Consider the following 26726-nt stretch of genomic DNA (forward strand, 5'->3'; position numbering starts at 1 on the left):
AGGACAACAACCTCTCCCTCAATGTGAGCAAGACTAAAGAGATGATCATGGACTACAGGAAAAGGAGGGTCCAAACAGGCCCCCATCGTTCGGGACTGTAGTGGAGCGGGTTGAGAGTTTTAAATTCCTTGCTGTCCACATCACCATCAAACTCTCATGGTCCAAACACACCAAGACAGTCATGAGAGGGCACCACAACACATTTTCCCCCTCTGGAGACTGAAAAGATTTGGCATGTGTCCCCAGATCCTCAAAAAGTTCAACAGCTACACCATCGAGAGCATCCTGACCGGTTGCATCACCGCCTGGTATGGCTACAGAGGGTAGTCCGTACGGCCCAATACATCACTGGGACCAAGCTTCCTGCCATCCAGGATCGATATACTAGGCGGTGTCAGAGGAAGGCCCAAAAAAATGGTCAAAGACTCCAGTCAACCAAGTCATAGACTGTTTTCTCTGCTACTGCATGGCAAGCGGTACCGGAGCACCAAGTCTAGGTTCAAAAGACTCCTTAAGACTGCTGAACAATTCATCAAATGGCCATCCGGACTATTTACATTGACTGCTGCTGCTCGCTGTTTAGTATCTATGCATAGTCACTTTACCCCTACCTACATGTACAAATGACCTCGACTAACCTGTACCCCTCCTCATTGACTCAGTACCGGTACCCCCTGTATATAGCCTCGTAATTGTTATGTCATTTTGGATGGATAGAGAGAAGAGAGAGAAGAGTTCATCCAGGGTGGCCTTCCCTGCTGGTGGATTATAGAGAGGCCATCTGTTCCAGACAGATTATAATCCTGTACCACAGGGGGACCGGAAGAGGGACAGAGAGGAAAGGAGCTACGCCCCAAACAGACACTTATATCCTGTTATAGTCATACACACCAACGCTGAGAAAATAGTCAACTGTTCACAAGTAATGAAAACCTGTGAATATGAATATGATGTGCTGTTTACCGTTAGCCATACATTCAAACATTCTTCTGTTTTTAAAGGCACCATGCAGACTTTTGATATCCCCAAAATACTGAAATTAGGTCATAGATAACAGTATTAAGATAGTGTCATAGCACTTAGAGAAGATTTAGAGATTGAGATGGTGTTTGGTGTTTGGTATGGGAGTCACTTCTCTTCCTCCCCTCTCTCACCCACCCTCTTCCCCCTTGCTTCTTTTCTCTCCCCCTCCTCCCCCTTTCTTTTCTCTCTCTCTGTGGGACGTTTCCACCTCTGTAGGCCAGCGGAAGGCCACCTCCCCCTCTGATCCCGCAGCCCGCCCCCCTGTCTCCCCCTCCCTGTTCTACCACCCCATTGGCTGACTGTGTCTGTAATGAGTCACTCTGCCCCTCCCCGTTCCCGGCAGGGAGCGAGACGGCCACAGATTCACTCTCCCGTTCTGTTTCTCCTCCTCTTTCTCACTCCCCTCCCCTTTTTTAGTTCTCTCCCACCCTACCTTTCCCTCTCTTTTGGAAATGAAGTGATCAGATCCTACCCTTCTCTCAGACAGACAGACAGACAGAGTGAAAGAGAGAAAACGAGAGAGAGGACACGACAGAGGAGAGGAGCAGCTATATCAGTAGCAGCAGGATCAGTAGAGCGTGAGACCAGAACACAGACATACAGTCAGTCTCTTTCTCTCTCTGGTCTCTCTGTCCGGATTGGGACTGGGCTGGATCTCTCCCCCCTCTCCTCGCCAGCAAACTGCAGCAGTTTTGGGAATCCTCACCCAATCCCATACCCGTTGTCATTCCCGAGGCGCAGCCAGCCTGCACCTGTCTAGGATGCTGTGAAGGATGGTTCACCAGGAAAACTGTTCTCACCAGGTAAGACAAGACACTGACTAAGGCTAGCTGGGACGAGCGCTGAGGCTAGACAGAAAGCTGTTAGTGTAGTAGAGGATGTGTTATGTTAGCTGTTGTTGAGCAGGCAGGCAGGTCAGGGCTTTGCTGCTCTGTGGTTGAGCTTGCCCCTCCAGGGGAGAAGATACTGCAGTAGGACTGGTATGCATGTGTGTTTTCCCAAAGGTTTCCATCATGTAATACTGACTGACTGTCATTAGTGATTGTCGTATCTTGCAGGGGTTTGTTTGTCATGGATGTCAGGCACATCCCAGTGGGGTTTGGTGTTTGTATGATGGGATGGGTTTGGGAAGTGGATGACTAGGGCGGTTGCTAAGCGCACATTTGACTTCAGGGAATAATGTCCCTCCTCCCCCCTTTCCCCTGGGCTGAGCCTGATCAATAGATGTCTGGGAAGGGTGAGCTGTTTCTGTCTGTCTGTCTGTCTGTGCGTGCGATGTGAGAGTGCGTGGGCGGGTGGGTTGGAAATGGCACCTCCAGACTGCGACAGAAGTGTCCCACTTTACTTAATGAGGAATGGGAGGAATGATTAGATGAGTGCAGCGTTCAAGTAGTGCAGTACATCACTTGAGCTTTACTTTCTTCATAGCAAGAATAAAGACGGCATGGCTGTTGTAATGCAGGGAGGAGGAGGAGGAGGAGGAGGGAGAGGGAGAGGAGGAGGGAGAGGAGGGAGAGGAGGAGGAGGAGGGAGAGGAGGGGGAGGAGGAGGAGGAGGGAGAGGAGGGAGGAGGAGGGAGATGAGGAGGGAGAGGAGGAGGAGGAGGAGGAGGAGGAGGAGGAGGAGGGAGGAGTAGGAGGAGGAGGGAGAGGAGGGGGAGGAGGAGGAGGAGGGAGAGGAGGGAGAGGAGGGGGAGGAGGGGGGAGAGGAGGAGGAGGGAGAGGAGGAGGGGGGAGGAGGAGGAGGAGGGAGAGGAGGGAGAGGAGGAGGGGGAGGAGGGAGAGGAGGAGGAGGAAAGGACATAGATGTAAAAATCTAATGGAGATGATAGAGGGGTGCAGCAATGAAGGAGATGAAACAGGAGGAGTAGAGGGGGAGGAGGAGGAGGAGGAGGAGGGGGAGGAGGAGGTGGAGGAGTAGAGGGGGAGAAGGTGGGTCTTGGATAAAGGGAGAGGAAAAAGGGAGGAAGAGAAGGATTTGAAAAAGAGGAGAATGTGAGGGAGGAAGAATAGAGGAGGTGGAGAAAGGAATGAGGTGGTGGTTAAAAACAAGATAGTTTTAGAAGAGAAAGATATTCAGAGAAGGAGGTGGAGAAGGAGAGGAAGGAGTAGAGAGGGAGGAGGAAGAGAGTACAGATGAAGAGCTGTGTGTGTGTGCGTGTGCGTGTGTGTGTGTGGACCATTCCTCTCTTCTCCTCTGATTGTCCCTGGTATTGTAAGAAACCGTACTGGCCAGTGAAGGCCTATCCACAGCTGCTCTGATCTGCTCCATTGATCATCACATGACGTTACACACTGAGCTAAGAGCTGATCCACAGTCAGTTTAGTTGCCTATGGGGGTTTTATCCTTAGAGCAGTGAACAGACGCACTGCTTCTAACATGGCATATTTATCTGTTATGCATTGTTAATCCCCAATGTGGCTCACATCACAGGGGTGTGTGTGTGTGTGCGTGTGCGTGTGTGTGTTGTATAATGGGATAAGGATTTCCTCAGTAAGTACGCCAAGTTTATTTGGAAATAAAAGCTAGATGAAGAAATGGAGGGGAACAGAGGGGGAACAGAGGGGGAACAGAGGGTGTACAGAGACAAGAGAAACCAGAGGGACTGCAGAATTAAAACAGAAAAACATGAACAAGAAACAGAGTAGGAGGAATAGGCAGAGAGCAAGATTAAAAACGAGAGATGAGAGTGGCACACGATTAGAAAACGATAAAAACAGAAATGAAGAGCGATGGAGAGCAGAAAAGGAGAGAGAGAAAGAGAGGTGCTGTAGATCAAGAGGACTAATGGTGAGACAGAAAGAAAGAGGGATGGAAAGGAGAGATACTGTCTATCCAGCAACAAGAAGCAGGTTGTACAGGTGACACGTTTATCAGAATTCAGCAACAACCACTTTAAAGCTCTAAAACCCTCGGATGCATTGTACCACATTGCGCTTGGCTTTATCATAGGTGACAGGTTTAATACTCATCACTGCATCCTTTAACAGCAGGTTGGATGGACCTCTATAAATTCCCGTAGATTTCTCCTTTTTTGTTTCCAAAGCTCTGCTGCACAAGCTTCTTATCCCAACATATCTCACTTCTCCACTAAAGTATGAATTCTTCAAAATAGGAAGCACCAAACCCACTCACAGGGTTGGTTAACTCTCGAGGTCCCTCGTGTCTCCACTGACCTTTGTAAATCAGCCTTTAGTTTCAACGCCGCCGTCTAGAGTCCGTGGTGCCAGCAGGGCCGTTTCCAACGCTGATGAGGGAGGAGTTCACTGAGGTTCACAAGTGTTTTGGTGGATAGTAATAATTGATTGGCGTTGTTGAAATGTAGTGTATCTGTAACTGCGAGTTGATGTTGTTCTGTTTTATTATCGTGTTGATTTGTGAATTGTTTGTTCTCAGGGAACCATTTAGAATGAGGCTCTGGTCTCAGTTGGGCTCCCATGATTAAATACAAGTTCAATAACAAATATATGGAGGAAGAGAGAAGGAACTGTTAGAGAGAAAGAGAAGGCAGTCTGGAACAGAACAGGGGGCCCAAGCTCTCTAGAGACCCCTCAATTAGACTGGTTACCAGGCAACCGCCAGCACCCCTCTCACTAGCCCCATCACACACACACAAGAGAGAGAGAGAGAGAGAGAGAGAGAGGAGGAGAGGGTGGAGAAGGGGAAAAGGGAGATGGCGTGAGAGGGTAGATGAGAGAAAGTGGGAAGAGGACATAGGAGAGGAAGGAAGGGGAGAGGGGACAGGGAGTGGTTGTCTCTTCTCTTGTGTCTGTCTCCGTTTGGTTGGTGGTGGTGGTGTCTAAGGTGTGGTTCTCCGAGGGGACGGGAGGTGGTGGTGGTGGTGTCTAAGGTGTGGTTCTCAGAGGGGACGGGAGGTGGTGGTGGTGGTGTCTAAGGTGTGGTTCTCAGAGGGGACGGGAGGTGGTGGTGGTGGTGTCTAATGTGTGGTTCTCAGAGGGGACGGGAGGTGGTGGTGGTGGTGTCTAAGGTGTGGTTCTCAGAGGGGACGGGAGGTGGTGGTGGTGGTGTCTAAGGTGTGGTTCTCAGAGGGGACGGGAGGTGTTGGTGGTGGTGTCTAAGTTGTGGTTCTCAGAGGGGACGGGAGGTGTTGGTGGTGGTGTCTAAGGTGTGGTTCTCAGAGGGGACGGGAGGTGGTGGTGGTGGTGTCTAAGGTGTGGTTCTCAGAGGGGACGGGAGGTGGTGGTGGTGGTGTCTAAGGTGTGGTTCTCAGAGGGGACGGGAGGTGGTGGTGGTGGTGTCTAAGGTGTGGTTCTCAGAGGGGACGGGAGGTGGTGGTGGTGGTCTCTACGGTGTGGTTCTCAGAGGGGACGGGAGGTGGTGGTGGTGGTGTCTACGGTGTGGTTCTCAGAGGGGACGGGAGGTGGTGGTGGTGGTGTCTAAGGTGTGGTTCTCAGAGGGGACGGGAGGTGGTGGTGGTGGTCTCTACGGTGTGGTTCTCAGAGGGGACGGGAGGTAGTGGTGGTGGTGTCTACGGTGTGGTTCTCAGAGGGGACGGGAGGTGGTGGTGGTCTCTACGGTGTGGTTCTCAGAGGGGACAGGAGGTGGTGGTGGTGGTGTCTAAGGTGTGGTTCTCAGAGGGGACGGGAGGAGGGGGAATCCTTTATTCTTCTCATCCTTTCATCTCCTTCTGTTTTGACTGTCGTTGGTTTGTGTTTTGGAGAGGGGGAGGAGGGCGATTGTTGTGCTCCCCTGCAATGTTTTTTATGACTGGTTTTGTTCTGGATTTATCTCACTGTACAAGGAGGAAGTTCCTTTACAATGTCGGGGGCCATTAGCCAATAGGATCACACAATGATCTGCAGGTAACCAATGCAGTTACTGTTTGACCCACGATTACATATCTGTCAGGTCAAGGCAGTAATGGGGGAATGGAGATACCGCATCTGTAGCCTCCATACCCCATGCAACTCCCTTCTTCATACACACACACACGGATACTCAATAATAATAATAAGTCCCTTGGCCTGTGTGTGTGTGTGTTTGTGTGTGTGAAACACCCCAGTGAGCTGGGTGGATCAGGCTAGCTGTGAGACCATGTTTCTCCCAGCAGTAGCTCCAGGGCAGGGGTATTGGGGAGATGTATCACCCCAGCGTCAGGGTGCCGTCCTGGGCCTCACGACCGGAGCCAAGTGCCCTGGAGCTCCGGTTACCCAATCTACTGGGCCAGCTCCCTGGGTAACAGCACTGTCTCTGCGTGTGTGTGTGGGATCAGAGAGCTCGTTGATTGATTCAGATCATCTCAGTCCTGACTGCAGTGTGTGCCTGGTGTGAGAGAGAGAGAGAGAGAGAGAGAGAGAGAGAGAGAGAGAGAGAGAGAGAGAGAGAGAGAGAGCGAGAGAGAGAGAGAGAGAGAGAGAGAGAGAGAGAGAGAGAGAGAGAGAGAGAGAGAGAGAGAGAGAGAGAGAGAGAGAGAGAGAGAGAGAGAGAGAGAGAGAGAGAGACAGAGACAGAGACAGAGACAGAGACAGAGACATAGTATGCTGTAGAGCAGTTGATCATATGAAACGTTGTCTGCGGTGTGTGTTCCACTGTGTGGGCTGATGGCTAATGAATTAGTAATGCTGAGGAGATATACCGCTACTGAATCTTACTACACTGATAGTACATTGTCTATGATGGGGAAGATACTGTGTCTCAGACTAGAAAGAGAACGCTGCAGTCACAAGAGACACACACACCCTTGTGTGTGTGTAGGGAGGGGGGGGTTGTTTGTTAACAGACTTCCCACTGGTCCCCTGCTCCTTTTTCCCAACCCAATTTGTTTGGAGCACAGGCCATTGCCATGGAGAAATGCACTGGGTTGCTATGACAGCAGCATTATTTTCTCCCTGTCCCAAAATAAAAACAGATCAGAGTCTTTCTTGTTGTGGTCAAACTTTAAATTCACTTGGAAATGTGGGGCAATAAACTCTCTCACACACACACACACTATGGCTGGAAACTCAGATCCCAGGCCTACTGGAGGTGCCAGGAGCCTTCTCTCCCACAGTCCCCTCTATTCTACTGGAACAATGAACTTCTCTTCCTCTCTCTCTTCCTCTCGAGCTCAGCTGACCTCACAATTGAAACATTGTCAACAGCAGAAATAGTAACTTTTAGAGGAAGACCTGGCCTTGTATCTCTCTGTGGGTTGTCAGCCATTCACTAGATGTGTCTATGTTCTTTGATGTCTTCTTCTATTCATTATGTTGCTCTATCTATGCTGTCCTGGAGGAGAGAGAGAGAATGCTTTGACCTTGAGCTGAGACTGACGTAATGGGAGAATAATCTGTGTGTGATCTGTGTGTTTATCCTTTCTAGTCACGATCGTCCCTGTGTTACCTTTGTCTTCCTCCCCCTGTCCCTCCCTCCCCCTGTCCCGCATCCTCCCTCCCCTTCTACCTCCCTCCCCCTGTCCCTCCCTCCCCCTCTACCTCCTCCCCCTCTTTGAGTCAGCGATGAGGTGCTATCACCACTAGTATGAGGTCAGCCTCACTAATGGATCACAGAACCTGGGCGTTCTCAGTTCATGATGTGGAGGGTTCAGAAGGGTTCAGTGTTTACCAATATACAGCCCTCAGCACTACTGGGAGTGTGTTTGTCTGCATGTGACTGTGTGTGTGTGTTGTATTGTCCAGGTCCCAGTGTAGGCGGATATAGGAGATGGCCAGATAAGTAATTCTGCTTTACCCATAATCCCCTGGGATCAGCACTGAATCAGACTCACTCCATATCCTGTTATCCAGCCTTGTGTTCCTGTGGGTTTCTGTTTGCGTGCGTGTGTGTGTGTGTGTGAACGTATCTGTGTGCTTGTGTGCACAAAATTATTTTGCTTCCGTGTGTGTGTTTGATTCTTGTTTGTGTGTGTGTGTGTGTGTGTGTGTGTGTGTGTGTGTGTGTGTGTGTGTGTGTTATAATGCATGCTATCATGCTGATACATTATTCCACTGGTGTACATCACACAGTTCTTCAAAGGGAATTCAAACTGTTTCATGTTGCGGCATAGAATCTCTTATTGTCCCCTATTGTGTGTGTGTGCGTGCATGCGTGCCTGAATGTGTGTGTGTGTGCAGCAGAAGAGACGTTGTGACTCATCACCATCAGTATCACTTTATATTCATCCTCCCTCGCTCCCTTCTCATCACCATCAGTATCACTTTATATTCATCCTCCCTCGCTCCCTTCTCATCACCATCAGTATCACTTTATATTCATCCTCCCTCGCTCCCTTCTCATCACCATCAGTAGCACTTTATATTCATCCTCCCTCGCTCCCTTCTCATCACCCTCAGTATCACTTTATATTCATCCTCCCTCGCTCCCTTCTCATCGCCATCAGTATCACTTTATATTCATCCTCCCTCGCTCCCTTCTCATCACCATCAGTATCACTTTATATTCATCCTCCCTCGCTCCCTTCTCATCACCATCAGTATCACTTTATATTCATCCTCCCTCGCTCCCTTCTCATCACCATCAGTATCACTTTATATTCATCCTCCCTCGCTCCCTTCTCATCACCATCAGTATCACTTTATATTCAGCCTCCCTCGCTCCCTTCTCATCACCATCAGTATCACTTTATATTCATCCTCCCTCGCTCCCTTCTCATCACCATCAGTATCACTTTATATTCATCCTCCCTCGCTCCCTTCTCATCACCATCAGTATCACTTTATATTCATCCTCCCTCGCTCCCTTCTCATCACCATCAGTATCACTTTATATTCATCCTCCCTCGCTCCCTTCTCATCTCCATCAGTATCACTTTATATTCATCCTCCCTCGCTCCCTTCTCATCACCATCAGTATCACTTTATATTCATCCTCCCTCGCTCCCTTCTCATCACCATCAGTATCACTTTATATTCATCCTCCCTCGCTCCCTTCTCATCACCATCAGTATCACTTTATATTCATCCTCCCTCGCTCCCTTCTCATCACCATCAGTATCACTTTATATTCATCCTCCCTCGCTCCCTTCTCATCACCGTCAGTATCACTTTATATTCATCCTCCCTCGCTCCCTTCTCATCACCGTCAGTATCACTTTATATTCATCCTCCCTCGCTCCCTTCTCATCACCGTCAGTATCACTTTATATTCATCCTCCCTCGCTCCCTTCTCATCACCATCAGTATCACTTTATATTCATCCTCCCTCGCTCCCTTCTCATCACCATCAGTATCACTTTATATTAATCCTCCCTCGCTCTCTTCTCATCACCATCAGTATCACTTTATATTCATCCTCCCTCGCTCCCTTCTCATCACCATCAGTATCACTTTATATTCATCCTCCCTCGCTCCCTTCTCATCACCATCAGTATCACTTTATATTCATCCTCCCTCGCTCCCTTCTCATCACCATCAGTATCACTTTATATTCATCCTCCCTCGCTCCCTTCTCATCACCATCAGTATCACTTTATATTCATCCTCCCTCGCTCCCTTCTCATCACCATCAGTATCACTTTATATTCATCCTCCCTCGCTCCCTTCTCATCACCGTCAGTATCACTTTATATTCATCCTCCCTCGCTCCCTTCTCATCACCGTCAGTATCACTTTATATTCATCCTCCCTCGCTCCCTTCTCATCACCATCAGTATCACTTTATATTCATCCTCCCTCGCTCCCTTCTCATCACCGTCAGTATCACTTTATATTCATCCTCCCTCGCTCCCTTCTCATCACCGTCAGTATCACTTTATATTCATCCTCCCTCGCTCCCTTCTCATCACCATCAGTATCACTTTATATTCATCCTCCCTCGCTCCCTTCTCATCACCATCAGTATCACTTTATATTCATCCTCCCTCGCTCCCTTCTCATCACCATCAGTATCACTTTATATTCATCCTCCCTCGCTCCCTTCTCATCACCATCAGTATCACTTTATATTCATCCTCCCTCGCTCCCTTCTCATCACCATCAGTATCACTTTATATTCATCCTCCCTCGCTCCCTTCTCATCACCATCAGTATCACTTTATATTCATCCTCCCTCGCTCCCTTCTCATCACCATCAGTATCACTTTATATTCATCCTCCCTCGCTCCCTTCTCATCACCATCAGTATCACTTTATATTCATCCTCCCTCGCTCCCTTCTCATCACCGTCAGTATCACTTTATATTCATCCTCCCTCGCTCCCTTCTCATCACCATCAGTATCACTTTATATTCATCCTCCCTCGCTCCCTTCTCATCACCATCAGTATCACTTTATATTCATCCTCCCTCGCTCCCTTCTCATCACCATCAGTATCACTTTATATTCATCCTCCCTCGCTCCCTTCTCATCTCCATCAGTATCACTTTATATTCATCCTCCCTCGCTCCCTTCTCATCACCATCAGTATCACTTTATATTCATCCTCCCTCGCTCCCTTCTCATCACCATCAGTATCACTTTATATTCATCCTCCCTCGCTCCCTTCTCATCACCATCAGTATCACTTTATATTCATCCTCCCTCGCTCCCTTCTCATCACCATCAGTATCACTTTATATTCATCCTCCCTCGCTCCCTTCTCATCACCATCAGTATCACTTTATATTCATCCTCCCTCGCTCCCTTCTCATCACCATCAGTATCACTTTATATTCATCCTCCCTCGCTCCCTTCTCATCACCGTCAGTATCACTTTATATTCATCCTCCCTCGCTCCCTTCTCATCACCATCAGTATCACTTTATATTCATCCTCCCTCGCTCCCTTCTCATCACCGTCAGTATCACTTTATATTCATCCTCCCTCGCTCCCTTCTCATCACCATCAGTATCACTTTATATTCATCCTCCCTCGCTCCCTTCTCATCACCATCAGTATCACTTTATATTCATCCTCCCTCGCTCCCTTCTCATCACCATCAGTATCACTTTATATTCATCCTCCCTCGCTCCCTTCTCATCACCATCAGTATCACTTTATATTCATCCTCCCTCGCTCCCTTCTCATCACCATCAGTATCACTTTATATTCATCCTCCCTCGCTCCCTTCTCATCACCTCTCTTTTCCTCCTCCAGCCTTTCTCTATCATTAGACTATGGCACTTTGTCATGTTTTTCTAGTGTTCCTGCTAGTTTTAGTAGTTATCCTGCTCTTTGTCCTGATGCTCTGAGTGAGTGAATTAAAGGTAGTCTAGTCTGCTATGACCGATGTGTGAGTCTCAGTAAGATGAGATCTTTACACACGGTGGAGAGATGAGATTGAAAATGTAACAAATTGAAGAATGACATTCAGCTCGTGTTCTATATGGGTTTTTAACCTGACTAATCTCTCCACGGTCCGGAGTGCCACATTAATGAGCTTTTTATATAACTGTTATCCCTCCCTTCACTGTGACTTAATGGATAAAGGAGGTCAGTCAGCACCTGGGAGAGAGAGATAGTTACATATGAGAGTGGGGAATCATTTAGGGGAAGTTCCTTCCTTTGTGTGTGAGGTTTGTGAGAGGAAATGTGGGCAGCACACACACACACACCAGGGTTGGGGTCAATTCTATTTCAAATCCAGTCAATTCAGAAAGTAAACCAAATTCGAATTCCACATTTCCATTAAAGAAAATTAGAATTGGAAGTTCTGTGTACTTCCTGAATTGACCCCAACCCTGACACACACACACAAACACACACACAAACACACACAAACAGAGTGTGCACAGATCCTGTACACTTGGGGTTTGTGTGTCTTGTCTTGTGTTTCTGTGTAGTTGTATTTCTTCAACTGGCTTTATTTGAGGGGTTTTGGATCAGGGTCTTTTACCTTGACTGTGAGGGGCACACAACTCCCTCTGGCCTCAGTCTCCTTGTCAGTCATACACACAGACCCAAAAACATACACTGACATGCCAACTCAAATATGTAGGCCTCACTACACACACGCGCTCACTCACACACACTCATTCCCTCACACACACACTCACTCACTCATTCCCTCACACACACACACACACACTCACTCACTCAGTCACTCACACACACCAACACTGAGGTGATGCTTTCCAAACTGTCCCAGGAGCAGCAGCTGTCCACACATTAGGGTGTGAGAGCGGGAAAAACACCAGTGTGTGCCCTCTCTCTCTCTCTCTCCCTGACTCTCTCCCTCCCTCTCTCTCTCTCTCTGACCGCCCAGAGGATTGAAGGGAGGGTCTAAAGGGGTTTTACCGCTGTCCATTGTACTCTGGAAGCCATGAGGGGAGGGAGGGAGAGAGAGAGAGAGAGAGAGAGAGAGAGAGAGAGAGGCATGGGTAGAGGGATAACTGTGATAACTGTTCTCTCTGTGTGGCAGGGTTAGCTTTGGTTCTGAGTGAGGCCAGGTTTCATGTGAACCGGCTCATACTGACCCACTAACTGGGTGTGTGGTAGAGGGGGAGAGAGGGGGGGGGGGAGTGAGAGAGGCAGAGGAAGGGAGGGAAAGATGAAGGAAGCGCTGGATAACACAGAATGTGCTGGAATGGATGATGTCATCTGTCCAGCCTCTGCCCTCTACCTCACTGAGGACTACAAACTCAAAGAGGTAAAGGACATAGAAGTAATGTTGCTTCTGGTTATCTATCTTTCTGGTATTTAGGTACTGCATGTTTTACAAGTGTAATGAAGTGTGTGTGTATGTGTGAAGTGAACAGAAGGGTCTCTTTCCTCAGGATAATGTCAATTGGCGGAACATGTTGCTAACGGAAACGGTTTCCTTCCTGAGTTTGTGAGTTTGACTTGTAGATTTGGTGTGACCCCCTCCACACACAAACTCTACAGTCAATGGCTCTGTGTGCAAGGCACCAGCGTGCTGGAACACTGGTATGGTGTTGGTGTGGGACGTAATGTGAGGATTGTGGATGACATCATGTGAACGTAGTGGAGACACTGTAATGCGTAGGTCATGTGGGGGGTAATGTGGTCTTAGTACAGAGATGGCCGTCTCGCTTCGCGTTCCTAGGAAACTATGCAGTATTTTTTTGTTTTTTTTACGTGTTATTTCTTACATTGGTACCCCAGGTCATCTTAGGTTTCATTACATACAGTCGGGAGGAACTACTGAATATAAGAGCTACGTCAATTCACCATCATTACGACCAGGAATATGACTTTCCCGAAGCGGATCCTGTGTTTTTCCCACCACCCGGGACAATAGATCGGATCCCAGCCGACAAACCAAAACAACATCTCCGTAAAAGGGGCAAACGAAGCGGTCTTCTGGTCAGGCTCCGGAGACGGGCACATCGCGCACCACTCCCTAGCATACTACTCGCCAATGTCCAGTCTCTTGACAACAAGGTTGATGAAATCCGAGCAAGAGTAGCATTCCAGAGAGACATGTAACGTTCTTTGCTTCACGGAAACATGGCTCACTCAAGACACGCTATTGGAGTCGGTACAGCCAGCTGGTTTCTTCACGCATCGCGCCGACAGAAACAAGCATCTTTCTGCCTTCTCTTCGATTATAATCACAGCCGTATATATTCACCCCCAAGCAGACACATCGATGGCCCTAAACAAACTTTATTTGACTCTATGTAAACTGGAAACCACATATCCTGAAGCTGCATTGTAGCTGGGGATTTTAACAAGGATCATCTGAAAACAAGACTCCCTAAATTCTATCAGCAAATCGATTGCGCAACCAGGGCTGGTAAAACCGTGGATCATTGTTATTCTAACTTCCGTGACGCATATAAGGCCCTCCCCCGCCCTCCTTTCGGAAAAGCAGACCACGACTCCATTTTGTTGCTTCCATTCTACTGACAGAAACTAAAACAAGAAGCTCCCGCGCTCAGGTCTGTTCAACGGTGGTCCGACCAATCTGATTCCACGCTTCAAGACTGCTTTGATCACGTGGATTGGGATATGTTCCGCATTGCGTCCAACAACAACATTGACGAATACGCTGATTCGGTGAGCGAGTTCATTAGAAAGTGCATCGGCGATGTTATTACCACAGCAACGATTAAAACATTCCCAAACCAGAAACCGTGGATTGATGGCAGCATTCGCGCAAAACTGAAAGCTCGAACCACTGCTTTTAACCAGGGCAAGATGACCGGAAACATGACCGAATACAAACAGTGTAGTTATTCCCTCCGCAAGGCAATCAAACAAGCTAAGCGTCAGTATAGAGACAAAGTAGAGTTGCAATTCAACGGCTCAGACACAAGAGGTATGTGACAGGGTCAATCACGGATTACAAAAAGAAAACCAGCCCCGTCGTGGACCAGGATGTCTTGCTCCCAGACAGACTAAATAACTTCTTTGCTCGCTTTGAGGACAATACAGTGCCACTGACACGGCCCACTACCAAAACCTGTGGAATCTCCTTCACTGCAACCGACGTGAGTAAAACATTTAAACGTGTTAACCCTCGCAAGGCTGCAGGCCCAGACGGCATCCCCAGCCGCATCCTCAGAGCATGCACAGACCAGCTGGCTGGTGTGTTTACGGACATATTCAATCAATCCTTATCCCAGTCTGCTGTTCCCACATGCTTCAAGAGGGCCACCATTGTTCCTGTTCCCAAGAAAGCTAAGGTAACTGAGCTAAACGACTACCACCCCGTAGCACTCACTTGCGTCATCATGAAGTGCTTTGAGAGACTAGTCAAGGACCATATCAACTCCACCCTACCCGACACCCTAGACCCACTCCAATTTTCTTACCGCCCCAATAGGTCCACAGACGACGCAATCGCAACCACACTGCACACTGCCCTAACCCATCTGGACAAGAGAAATACCTATGTAAGAATGCTGTTCATCGACTACAGCTCAGCATTTAACACCATAGTACCCTCCAAACTCGTCATCAAGCTCGAGACCTTAGGTCTTGACCCCGCCCTGTGCAACTGGGTACTGGACTTCCTGATGGGCCGCCCCCAGGTGGAGAAGGTAGGTAACAACATCTCCACCCCGCTGATCCTCAACACTGGGGCCCCACAAGGGTGCGTTCTGAGCCCTTTCCTGTACTCCCTGTTCACCCACGACTGCGTGGCCATGCACGCCTCCAACTCAATCATCAAGTTTGTGGACGACACTACAGCGGTAGGCTTGATTACCAACAACGATGAGACGGCCTACAGGGAGGCGGTGAGGGCCCTCGGAGTGTGGTGTCAGGAAAATAACCTCACACTCAACATCAACAAAACAAAGGAGATGATTGTGGACTTCAGGAAACAGCAGAGGGAGCACACCCTATCCAAATTGACGGGACAGTAATGGAGAGGGTAGTAATTATCCTAATTGGAGAGGGTTATTATCCTGGCCAAATCCACTCTCCCAAACAGCCCCTTCAACACCCCTCCACTCATCTCTCTCACCTTCTCTCGCTCCTCCTCCCTCTCTCCTCCCTCTCTCCTGCCTCTCTCTTCTGTTCAGAGTAACAGGGCCAGCCTGACTGTGACCTGTGTTTGAACGGTACCAGGGCTCAGAGGTCAAGTCCCTTATCAGGAGAGGAATGCACCGCTGCATAAACCAGCAGGTCTCACACCTCAGGTAGCAGACACGGAGAGGGTGCAGAAACACACACACATACACATACACACACACACACCGCTTTGACATAAGATATCTGAAGGGTTATTTATGGGGAAACTGTAGATACTCAAGGTCTCTTGTAAGTCCATAGGACAACGACTTGGGATGAAGGCTGATGAAAACACAAGGGTTTCCCTAAGATCTTTGCACTGCAAAATAGTGTTTTCAAGTAACTAAGCACCATAAAGTTGAAGAACACACTCACACACACACGCTCCCTCACACCCTCGTGCTCACGGGATCTGGCCTGTGTGGGTGAACACGCGCTCCCTCACACCCTCGTGCTCACGGGATCTGGCCTGTGTGGGTGAATAGGCGGTTCCTCAGACCATGGTGCTCACGGGATCTGGCCTGTGTTGGTGAACAGGCGGTTCCTCAGACTATCGTGCTCACGGGATCTGGCCTGTGTGGGTGAATAGGCGGTTCCTCAGACCATGGTGCTCACGGGATCTGGCCTGTGTGGGTGAACAGGCGGTTCCTCAGACCATGGTGCTCACGGGATCTGGCCTGTGTGGGTGAATAGGCGGTTCCTCAGACCATGGTGCTCACGGGATCTGGCCTGTGTGGGTGAACAGGCGGTTCCTCAGACCATGGTGCGAGGTCAATGGCAAACCCTCCTCTCCTCCAGTGAAAGGCCTCCATTGTTCAGAGTGAGGGAGCGCTGAAGACTGAAGGAAAGCAGGAAAGAGGGACAGGAGAGGATGGTAGAGATGCGGGGGAGGAGAAGAACATGTCTTATCAATGAGGGTTTTCACAAGAGAAAATTGCTTCTGAAATTTGAGGAAAAACACAATTCAGCACAGTGGCGTTTCTCAAAATCTAATTTAGGAGCTGCAGCACTTTTCACGGGACCAGGAAATTAAGCCATTTATCAGAACCTTGTTGACTGGGGGCGCATATGACTCTCTGATACATACACATACACACACACACCATGTCAAACACTTTGGAGCGGAGGCTTGGCACACAAGGAATTGTGGTAATAACACAGGGAATGTTTGTTGGGAGGAGAAGGAGAAGAAAGCTCTGTGACAAATCTTAAATGAATGGCATGACTCTTGTGGCGAGGAAAGGAGAGAAGTTAAAGGGAGAGAGATGGGTCCATTTGCTACCCCCACAGTCACAGACATCTATGTGGCGTACTCGACACCTCTCTGAAGGGTTTATGATGCTGCCCATGATGAGATCTAAACCCTTTCTCTCTCACACCTCCATCCAGCAGCCCTTTCATAAGTTAGCTCGTTAGTTAGGGGGCTTAACGTGAAGGAAGGTAGTCCTGTTGGAAGGCAGGTGTGAAATATAGAGGGGTTCTACTATGGTAGATGTGTTAGGTAGAGGATTATGGTTGTTTTGGGTTCTGCCTAAAAGCGTCCGCATGCTTCCCATCCGAAACAGTTTGTGCATATATTATGAGGTATATTGTGATGTTTTTGTTAGTTTTGATATTCTGCAAGTGTTTTTTCAGCAGTAGAGATTCTTCAATTAAGTGCAATAATTTCCATCATAATGGAGAATGTTCCTTCAAATGAGCACTAAGACAGCGTTGAACGAGACAAATCGTTTTCATGCATGTTTTTTCACTTGAGAAATACTGCATTCAAACATCTTAGTTAGATGTCAAATAGCACGACAAAGACATCCTCGGCATGAACGTCAAAATGAATGACAGATTTCGTGAGTTATCTTTGTTTAATTCTGACTATCTTGAGGAAGTGTATATACTGGCTACCATGTCTCAAGAGGGACAAACAGTACTATTGCCTCTTTTTTATCATTTTTCAAACGAAGGTCTTTTAAGGGAGTATGTGAGGCACAGATGTTCACTTTGCCTAGACGAGTTCTGCTAGGAGCCAACCAAACTTAGTATGCAGAAGCCTTTAGGGGCGTTTTAGAAGCAATTTGGGTCTGTTTACAATAATACACCTAATAAGAATGGTGATGAATGTAGGAATGCAGGCTAACCCTATCCGAACATAACACACTCACACACCCACTAAACCACACACATACTGCCACTTCACCCCAAACATTCCAACCTGACATTCCAATACAAAGACCACCTACCACCTAACATAAGTACCCCCACCACCCATGAGGCTAACATAACAATGGCTACTGTCACTAACCCCTCTCTGTTGTGACACAAGTGTCCTTGTCTGTTATTATGGTAATTACAACAACAAAAACTCAGGAGCGCCACTACTCAGCACTGACACCTGCTGGGCTGATAGGGAACCGCAGAAACTCAGTGTTATAACATAGTGTACAGGGAGTTAGAAGGGGTGTGTGTGTGTGTGTGTGTGTGTGTGTGTGTGTGTGTGTGTGTGTGTGTGTGTGTGTGTGTGTGTGTGTGTGTGTGTGTGTGTGATTGTTAGTGTCTGTGGAGTGGTAAAGTGATGCTGTTAAATGTCATCATCTTGCCTCACCCTGTACCCCTCATAACACTCTCTTCTCTCACTCAGTCACAGACACACACACGCACGCACACAAACACCCTTCTGTGCCAAGCCCCCTCTTGTGCGTGCCAGTGTGTCCTGGCAGTGCCAACAGTAGCTGTGTCTCCTGGGCTCTCTGGTGTGGAGAGGGATTATGGTAATGTTGCGATGGGAGGGAGGGAGGTGTGGGAAGGGCTGAGAGATAAAGGAAGAGAAGGAGTGAGTTAGTGGAAGAGAGATAGAAGTAAGGAGAAATTGAAAGAGGTTGAGGACAGAGTTAAAGAGAGGGATAACACTCAAGGCTTCTGCCATCTTCTCCTTTGCTCTTATTCCCCTCATCTCCTTCCCCCTCTCCTCCAAAGCCTTCTCTAAAGGCTTTCCTCTGTCTTTCTCTAAACCTCTCGCCTCTCCCCTCTCCTCCAAAGCCTTCTCTAAAGGCTTTCCTCTCCCTTTCTCTAAACCTCTCGCCTCTCCCCTCTCCTCCAAAGCCTTCTCTAAAGGCTTTCCTCTCTCTTTCTCTAAACCTCTCGCCTCTCCCCTCTCCTGTTTTCTGAAAGGCCTGCTCTTTGTGTGTGTGTATGTGTGTGAGCACTGAAAGGGTTTTTTCTTCCTCCGTCTGGGCCTTTAGAGAGGGTCAATATTTCCCCCCAAACACTCCTCGTCCTGGAGGACTCCCAACCCCCCCGGCACCAAAACATACTGCGCTGTATCTGACTCTGGTACCCATTTGACTTCCCAGCACCACCTGTAACAACAACAGTCAAACAGTCCTGTAGCGGCCTTGAACAGTCTAAACTCTCACACTGTGTTGTCTGTCTACTGATAGGCCTGGTTACTGTGGCTGATAACCCAGCCCAGGGAGTGTGAGAGAAAGCCTGTCTCTACACACTTCTTCTCATGGCGTGTGCACGGTGACATTCACAAGGTTTCCATGTGTTTGACACCAATCTATTCACTCCATTCAAGCCATATGGGCCGTCCTCCCCTCACCAGCCACCTTTGGTGCCATTAGCACATATGAGTGTTCCTCCGGGTGTGAATGTGTTAAGTGCTGCCAAGGCTGACTGGGTCAGAAGTGGGAATTCCTACTGGAAAACAGGCCCAGGAGGCAGGGATGCTTATAGTGCTATTAGACAGGGGTGCTCAGTGGTTTAGGAATGTGTGTGTGTTTGACTGCATGAGTGGAGAGAGTGACCAGTGAAAATGTGTTGGACTTTCTCTCATACATCTGCACCACCTAGTGGTGAATATTATAATATTATTGGTGTCTCGAGCTCTCCACGTGTTTTACAGTCTTTGTCAGTTCCCCTCCTCACCACAAGGTTACTGCTAAACAAATGGGGAAGTCTTCAGTTCTATTATTAAACCTCCTTAACCCTCTGCCTCTCCCCTCCAGGCCCAAAAGAATGAGAGGGAGTCCATCCGGCAGAAGCTGGCCCTGGGTAGTTTCTTTGACGATGGGCCGGGTATCTATACCAGCTGCAGCAAGAGTGGCAAGCCCAGTCTGTCCTCACGGTAAGAGACATGTATCATCAGCTGTACATCCCACAAAGTCAACAACACACAGCTGACTGAAGATGGGCGGCCGGGTGTCGAACACATTTCAGCCGTAACATGGACTCTTAACAATGTGATGAAACTTTGTTACTCCTTGCTGAAACAAGAAAATGAGTCTCCGGTTGACTAGTCAATGCCCCCGCAATGCAGCCGCAGCAGACATAGAATTAGAATGAATAGAACAGGCTTGGAAGCTCTCACCTTGACTGGTAAACTCATGGGTACACTCACAATGGCTGCCTGGTATTGTGATGCAATCATTTCCACGGTAATGTAGAATGTTCATTCAAATGATGTTAGCTGATGTGGTTCATGTAATGGAATGTATTTTTTGTAATGTCAGTTGAGTTGAATCAACAAATCACAGCACATATTTTACTTCCTGCTTTGCTCCTATGGGTACACTCGCAATGGCCACTAGTGGCGTAGTCCCGAGTGGCGCAGCGGTCTAAGGCACTGCATCTCAGTGCAAGAGATGTCACTACAGTCCCTGGTTTGAATCCAGGCCATATCACATCCGGCTGTGATTGGGAGTTTGGTTTGGCCGGGGTAGGCCGTCATTGTAAATAGGAATTTGATCTTAACTGACTTGCCTAGTTAAATAAAGGTTTTAAAAAATCCATTATGCTGTCATTGACTTGAATGGGGATGCCCGTTCTATTTATTCTATTTCTATAACAGCACTTGCAGTCAGGAGAGGAGGAGAAGAGAAAAGTATGCATAAAACAGTTTTGGGGACATTCAAACAATTATTATGGTAACCGCCTCATTTGGCTGGCCAATTACCTTCATCCAAAATTACATGACCATCACAGCCCTACACACACACACACACACACACACACACACACACACACACGCACATAAAAAACACACATAAAAACACACAGATACAGACACAGATCAGTTTCACCCTCAATCCCAGTCCCTGTTCTTGAGAAACAATGACATCACTCTCTTTATGTGTGTGGGCACTGTCACTAGAGTGAAATTGCAGGTTACTGGACATTACTCTAACAGAGTCAGATTTGACCTTTTCTTAATGCCTGTAAAAGTGTCCATCTCCTGGAACTCTGTAGGGCCATCTCCCCAACACAGACAGACTCCTGCTCTCTCCCTCTGATACCTCTGTTGATTGTTGAGAGTAAGGGACATTTCCTCTCTCTTTCTCTGCATCCCGGCACTGTGGATCTCACTTCCCAAAATGACCTCCTACACACAACCTCAACCTTACTGGAACCAGTATTCCAGGATACATACATTCATACAGTCATACACACAAAGGCACTCACAACGTTAATGAATCTGAAACTATGCTATATGAAAATTAGATCTCACCAAAGAAACTCTTATGGGGTGAACTCACTGGTTATACTGCTGGATAAGTCAGGTACTTCCATGAACTAGTTTGAAGGATCCTTTTGATGCTCCTTCCTCTGAAACGACCAATCAATTACTCTGGTCTGACTAAATCTGGACCGATTGGGTCCAGGCTGTGTAATCGATCAGGTTTTCTCTACATGTGTTTGTAACTACTGCTTCAAATAAGCCGATTATTGATCAAAAAGGGTTTGGTCCAGATCTTACAGGACTCAGGTCTTCTGAGGTCTAGAGAGCCGTCGGAGTCTAGCTGTTTGGATGGAACCTTCACCCTGGATGGATCGATCCCAAGTTAGAGCAGGAGAGGGAGGAACAGAGGGGTAGACATATTTAATAATGCTATGGAAGGCTAGTCGCTATTACAGTCCTATCACAGACACACTGAGACCTCGGTGGAGAGTTGGAGGAGGGTTTGGTCTGAGTGGAAAACTAGATGGGACTGTTATTGAGTTTCTTTCTCACCAGTGGTGCCTAGGTGCATGTTATCTGGGTCAATAAAACCCTACAAGCAATTATTGGTGAGTTAACTTTCCTTAGTCCATAGAACATTCCTTAGCCCAGAGTAATGATGCATCCTCTCCACCCTCTCTCTTTCTCTCCCACTCTTTCTCCTCTTTCCTCCTCTATCCTCTTTCCTCCTCTTTCTCCTCTCTCCTCTCTCCTCTCTCCTCTCTCCTCCCTCCTCTCTCGCCTCTCTCCTCTCTCCTCTCTCGCCTCTCTCCTCTCTCCTCTCTCCTCTCTCTCCTCTCTCTCCTCTCACCTCTCTCCCCTCTCCCCTCTCTCCTCCCTCCTCTCTCTCCTCTCTCCTCTATACTCTATCCTCCCTCCTCTCTCTCCTCTGTCCTCTCTCCCCTCTCTCCTCCCTCCCCTCTCTCCTCTCTCCTCTCTCCTCTTTCCTCCTCTTGCTCCTCTCTACTCTCTCCTCCCTCCTCTCTCTCCTCTCCCCTCTCTCCTCTCTCCTTCCTCCTCTCTCTCCTCCCTCCTCTCTCTCCTCCCTCCTCTCTCTCCTCTCTCCCCTCTCTCCTCACTCCTCTCTCTCCTCTCTCCTCTCTCATCTCTCCTCCCTCCTCTCTCCTCCCTCCTCTCTCTCCTCTCTCCTCTCTCCTCCCTCCTCTCTCTCCTCTCTCCTCTCTCCTCCCTCCTCTCTCCCCTCTCTCCCTCCCTCCTCTCTTTCCTCCCTCCTCTCTCTCCTCTCCCCTCTCTCCTCCCTCCTCTCTCTCCTCTCTCCTCTTTCTCCTCTCTCCTCTCTCCTCCCTCCTCTCTCTCCTCTCTCCTCCCTCCTCTCTCTCCTCTCTCTTCCCTCCTCTCTCCTCTCTCTCCTCCCTCCTCTTTCCTCCCTCCTCTCTCCTCTCTCCTCCCTCCTCTCTCCTCCCTCCTCTCTCCTCTCTCTCCTCTCTCTCCTCCCTCCTCTCTTTCCTCCTCTCTCCTCTCTCCTCCCTCTCTCCTCTTTCTCCTCTCTCTCCTCCCTCCTCTCTTTCCTCCCTCCTCTCTCCCCTCCTCCCTCCTCTCTTTCCTCTCTCCTCTTTCTCCTCTCTCCTCCCTCCTCTCTCTCCTCTCTCTCCTCTCTCCTCTCTCTTCCTCCCCCTCTCCCTCCCCCTCTCTCTCCCTCCTATTTCCTCCTCTCTCTCCTCCCTCCTCTCTCTCCTCTCTCCTCTCTTCTCTCTCCTTTCTCCTCTCTCCTCCTCTCTCCTCCCTCTTCTCTCCTCTCTCCTCTCTCCAGGCTGCAGAGTGGGATGAACCTGCAGATCTGTTTTGTCAACGACAGCGGCAGTGACAAGGACAGCGATGCAGACGACAGCAAGACAGAGACCAGTCTGGACACACCGCTGTCCCCCATGGTACAGACTGACCACACACACGTTCATATTTCTGTGTGAATGTGTTTCTCTCACGGTTGGGGATTCACACACAGAGTTTGCTATATTAGTCAGAAAGATAGCTCTCAGTAGGACTTGTGTGGAAGAATGACAGAGCACGAGAGAGAGGGAAAGGTAGAATGAGAGAGAAATATAAATTCTTAGAGAGATCTACTGTGTGACTCGTGTACTCGAGATAGCACACTCAGTAAGACTGTGACAGAATGCGAGCGAGGGACAACGACAGGGACAGATTCGGTATGAATCAGAGCGATAGACCTGGGTTAAGCGTGTGGGGGAGAGTGAATGGCCATGCTCACGTTTTCTGGCCCGTTAACCAATACACCGGCAGCAAATGAGGGTTGAATATGAACACGCTCTCTGAAGGACATGGATGAGTGGCCACGGGCTGTCTGACAGACACAGCTAATAGAGAGAGGGAGAGGGAGTGAGGGAGATAATCCCAGTATTTATAACCAGCTGTTATAGCTCTGAGCTGTTTCTCTGTCTGACTGACCTCTGTGTTCAGTGAATGACCTATCAATGACAACACAAGAAGAACGAAGACCCAACGGGAATAAACCACTAACGTTTCTTTATTTCCCATTCTTCTGTCTCCACTCTCTCCACGTCCCTGTCCCCCAGTCGAAGCAGAGTTCGTCCTACTCTGACCGGGACACTACGGAGGAAGACAGTGAGTCTCTGGAGGACATGGACTTTCTGAGCAGACAGAAGAAGTTGCAGGCCGAGGCTAAGCTAGCCCTGGCGATGGCCAAACCCATGGCCAAGATGCAGGTGGAGGTGGAAAAGCAGAACCGCAAGAAGTCCCCTGTGGCAGACCTGGTCAGTACCGTCGCTATAGGCAACGGGCCTGGAACCTCAGCCTCTAGTCAACGTTTCTGAACCCAGGTCTTTTCAGAGCAAACCATCCACACGGGTCTTCTTTAACATTGTGATGATGTCACCTAGTAGACACCACCCCCCTCCTTCTCTGCCCGTTGGCGACCATAGCCATGATTTTTTAAACATTCTTATCTGCATCAGTGCCCCCCCAAGCACACACACACACAAAGTCCCACACACACACACAGATACACACACACACACCAATATCTCCACCTGGGCAGAAGACGTTACTTATTCAGTAAAGAGGGGGTGCTTGGGTTGGTGCAATCTATTATTAATATCCCAGAATGCACTGGGTAACGTGTTTGGGAATGTAGTCGTGCCCAGCAGTCAGAAGAGATGAGTGTCATATCTGAGGCCCTGTCACTAAGCTAACACACTTGTGTACTGAACACAGGAGCAGATGAGGCCATGTTGCTAAGCTAACACACTGGTGTACTGAACACAGGGGCAGATGAGACCCTGTCACTAAGTTAACACACTTGTGTACTGAACACAGGGGCAGATGAGGCCATGTTGCTAAGCTAACACTCTGCTGTACTGAGCACAGGGGCAGCGCCATGCTGTGGGCAGACTCACACCTATCTGCTCATTCCTGGGTACTCAGTACATTTCAGTTCAGAACATACAGTTCTCAGTACATTTGTTATAGAAATATACAAGAATGTGAAACTTTACCAGTTGATTTCAGCCCTACCACAAAATACATAGTCAGAGTGCAGGCTGGCACCTGGCCAGTTTGTTAAACCAGAGGCCGCGGGGTTGAGTGCCAGGGGCTCTTGCGTAAGTCACTAATGACAGGAGAAATGAGGGGAATGTGTGTGAGGCTATTTTCTTTTTTACAGCAGATACCACGCTTTAATTCACTAAAGCCATGTGGCCTTCCAAAGAATTTACACAAGAATTTACACAACACTCCCACCAAGAGAATTACATTATTTTAGTTTTTCCCCATTCATGTCATGCTAAGAGAATACTGATATGATGAAATACTTGAGTATTGTTGTTGGTGGTATCCTTATTCGTATTGCCACTAACCTCACAAGCCAGTAATATCACTGAGGGAGGAAACTCCGCCTCAGACAAACACAATGAGCCCAACACATATCGTGACCAAAACACTACCACTCGCGGTGGCCAGCTCTCCCCCCGCATCTCTCACTCTCTCTCTCTTTTCTCACACCCCCGCCTCTCTCTGCATGTCACTGACTTCCGTGCTCCCTCTCCGAACTGAAACAGTGGCACGTGGCAGAGGGGAAACATGGCCCCTGGCGCAGTTGCATGGGTGCCAATGTGAAAGTGAAAGAGGAGTGAGAAACTCTGACAAGAAGAACCAGCTAAGCGATCATGGAAGGAGCACATGGAAGGAGCACATGTTTTCTCACCCTTAGACACATTCTCTGTCTCTCCTGAGCTAAGGAGAGAGAGAAAGGAGATGCACACAGATGATAGAAATAGATTGAACAAGGGATCGAGGGAAATTCTCATACCCAGTGAGCCTGAGAAAGAACATGATGCTTTCTGATTCACCTTGGTTACTCTCTGGGGTTAATGTCAAACCTGCCCCTATTGAACCCAACAAGGTGTGGTGAGTGACATACAGAATGAGAGAGAAGGGGAAAGATAAAGAGGTGGATGAGAGGAAGAGAAACTGAGGGAAACACAAACGACAGCAGTGAAAGGCTGTGTGTTGATTTGGCCAGAACAAACTGTCAGAGAATTCAGGGAAGACAAAGAGAGAGTGTATAGTGTGTTGCTTACTGCCAGGAGCATAGCTGCGGGAAGTCGTTTGGGGGTGGGGGTGCTACGGATTTTGGGCTGGGGGATGCTGAAAAAAATGCTTTGCCCGCCCTACAGACGGCTATGTCATTCCACTAATACAGAACTAGTAAAGGCCCAGTGAACTCTGTTTTTCTTTAAAAAATATATACACTACCGGTCCAAAACACCAACTCATTCAAGGGTTTTTCTTTATTTTGACTATTTTCTACATTGTAGAACAGTAGTGAAGACATCAACACTATGAAATTACACATTTGGAATCATGTAGTAACCAAAAAAGTGTTCAGCAGATGAACACTCTTGGCACACATCTCGATTGGGTTGAGGTTGGGTGATTGTGGAGGCCAGGTCATCTGATGCAGCACTCCATCACACTCCTTCTTGGTCAAATAGCCCTTACACAGCCTGGAGGTGTGTTGTGTCATTGTCCTGTTGAAAAACAAATGATAGTCCCACTAAGCGCAAACCAGATGGGGTGGCTTATCGCTGCAGAATGCTGTGGTAGCCATGCTGGTTAAGTGTGCCTTGAATTCTAAATAAATCACTGACAGTGTCACCACCAAAGCAACCCCACACCATCACACCTCCTACTCCATGCTTCACGGTGGGAACCACACATGCAGAGATCATCCGTTCACCTATTCTGCGTCTCACAAAGACACGGCTGTTGGAATCAAAAATCTCTAATTTGACCCAAAACCAAAGGACAAATTTCCAAAAGTCTAATGTCCATTGCTCGTGTGTTTTGAACCAAGTGAGTCTCTTCTTCTTCTTCTTGGTGTCCTTTAGTGGTGTTTTTCTAACCTTTATTTAACTAGGCGAGTCAGTTAAGAACAAATGTTTATTTTCAATGACAGCCTAGGAACAGTGGGTTAACTGCCTTGTTCAGGAGCAGAACAACAGATTTTGACCTTGTCAGCTCGGGGATTTGATCTAGCAACCTTTCGGTTACTTTCGGTTACTAGTCCAACGCTCTAACCACTTTGCAGCAATTTGACCACGAAGGCCTGATTCACAAAGTCTCCTCTGAACAGTTGATGTGGAGATGTGTCTGTCACTTGAATTCTATGAAGCATTAATTTGGGCTGCAATTTCTGATGCTGGTAACTCTAATAAACTTATCCTCTGCAGCAGAGGTAACTCTAATAAACTTATCCTCTGCAGCAGAGGTAACTCTAATAAACTTATCCTCTGCAGCAGAGGTAACTCTAATAAACTTATCCTCTGCAGCAGAGGTAACTCTAATAAACTTATCCTCTG

General features: G+C 48.2%; 1 protein-coding gene across 6 annotated transcripts in view; it reads left to right on the top strand.

Moving 5' to 3' along the window:
* The window catches only part of LOC110507626 (schwannomin-interacting protein 1), a 60203-nt gene that overhangs the window by 29989 nt on the left and 3488 nt on the right, over positions 1–26726 (top strand). For 2 of the 6 annotated variants that reach the window (XM_021587733.3, XM_021587732.3), the window contains exons 3-5: positions 19382–19500; positions 22643–22760; positions 23424–23621. In XM_021587733.3, coding sequence (XP_021443408.1) covers positions 19382–19500; positions 22643–22760; positions 23424–23621 — 435 coding nt within the window. Of the gene's footprint in view, positions 1–1547; positions 1827–12200; positions 12547–19381; positions 19501–22642; positions 22761–23423; positions 23622–26726 lie in introns of those variants that run through there. The other 4 variants (XM_090224676.1, XM_090224675.1, XM_021587734.3 and 1 more) reach the window with 3 other exon arrangements.

Source organism: Oncorhynchus mykiss, chromosome 27 (assembly GCF_057628025.1).
Source record: "Oncorhynchus mykiss isolate SJ-2025 chromosome 27, ASM5762802v1, whole genome shotgun sequence".
NCBI lineage: Eukaryota > Metazoa > Chordata > Actinopteri > Salmoniformes > Salmonidae > Oncorhynchus > Oncorhynchus mykiss.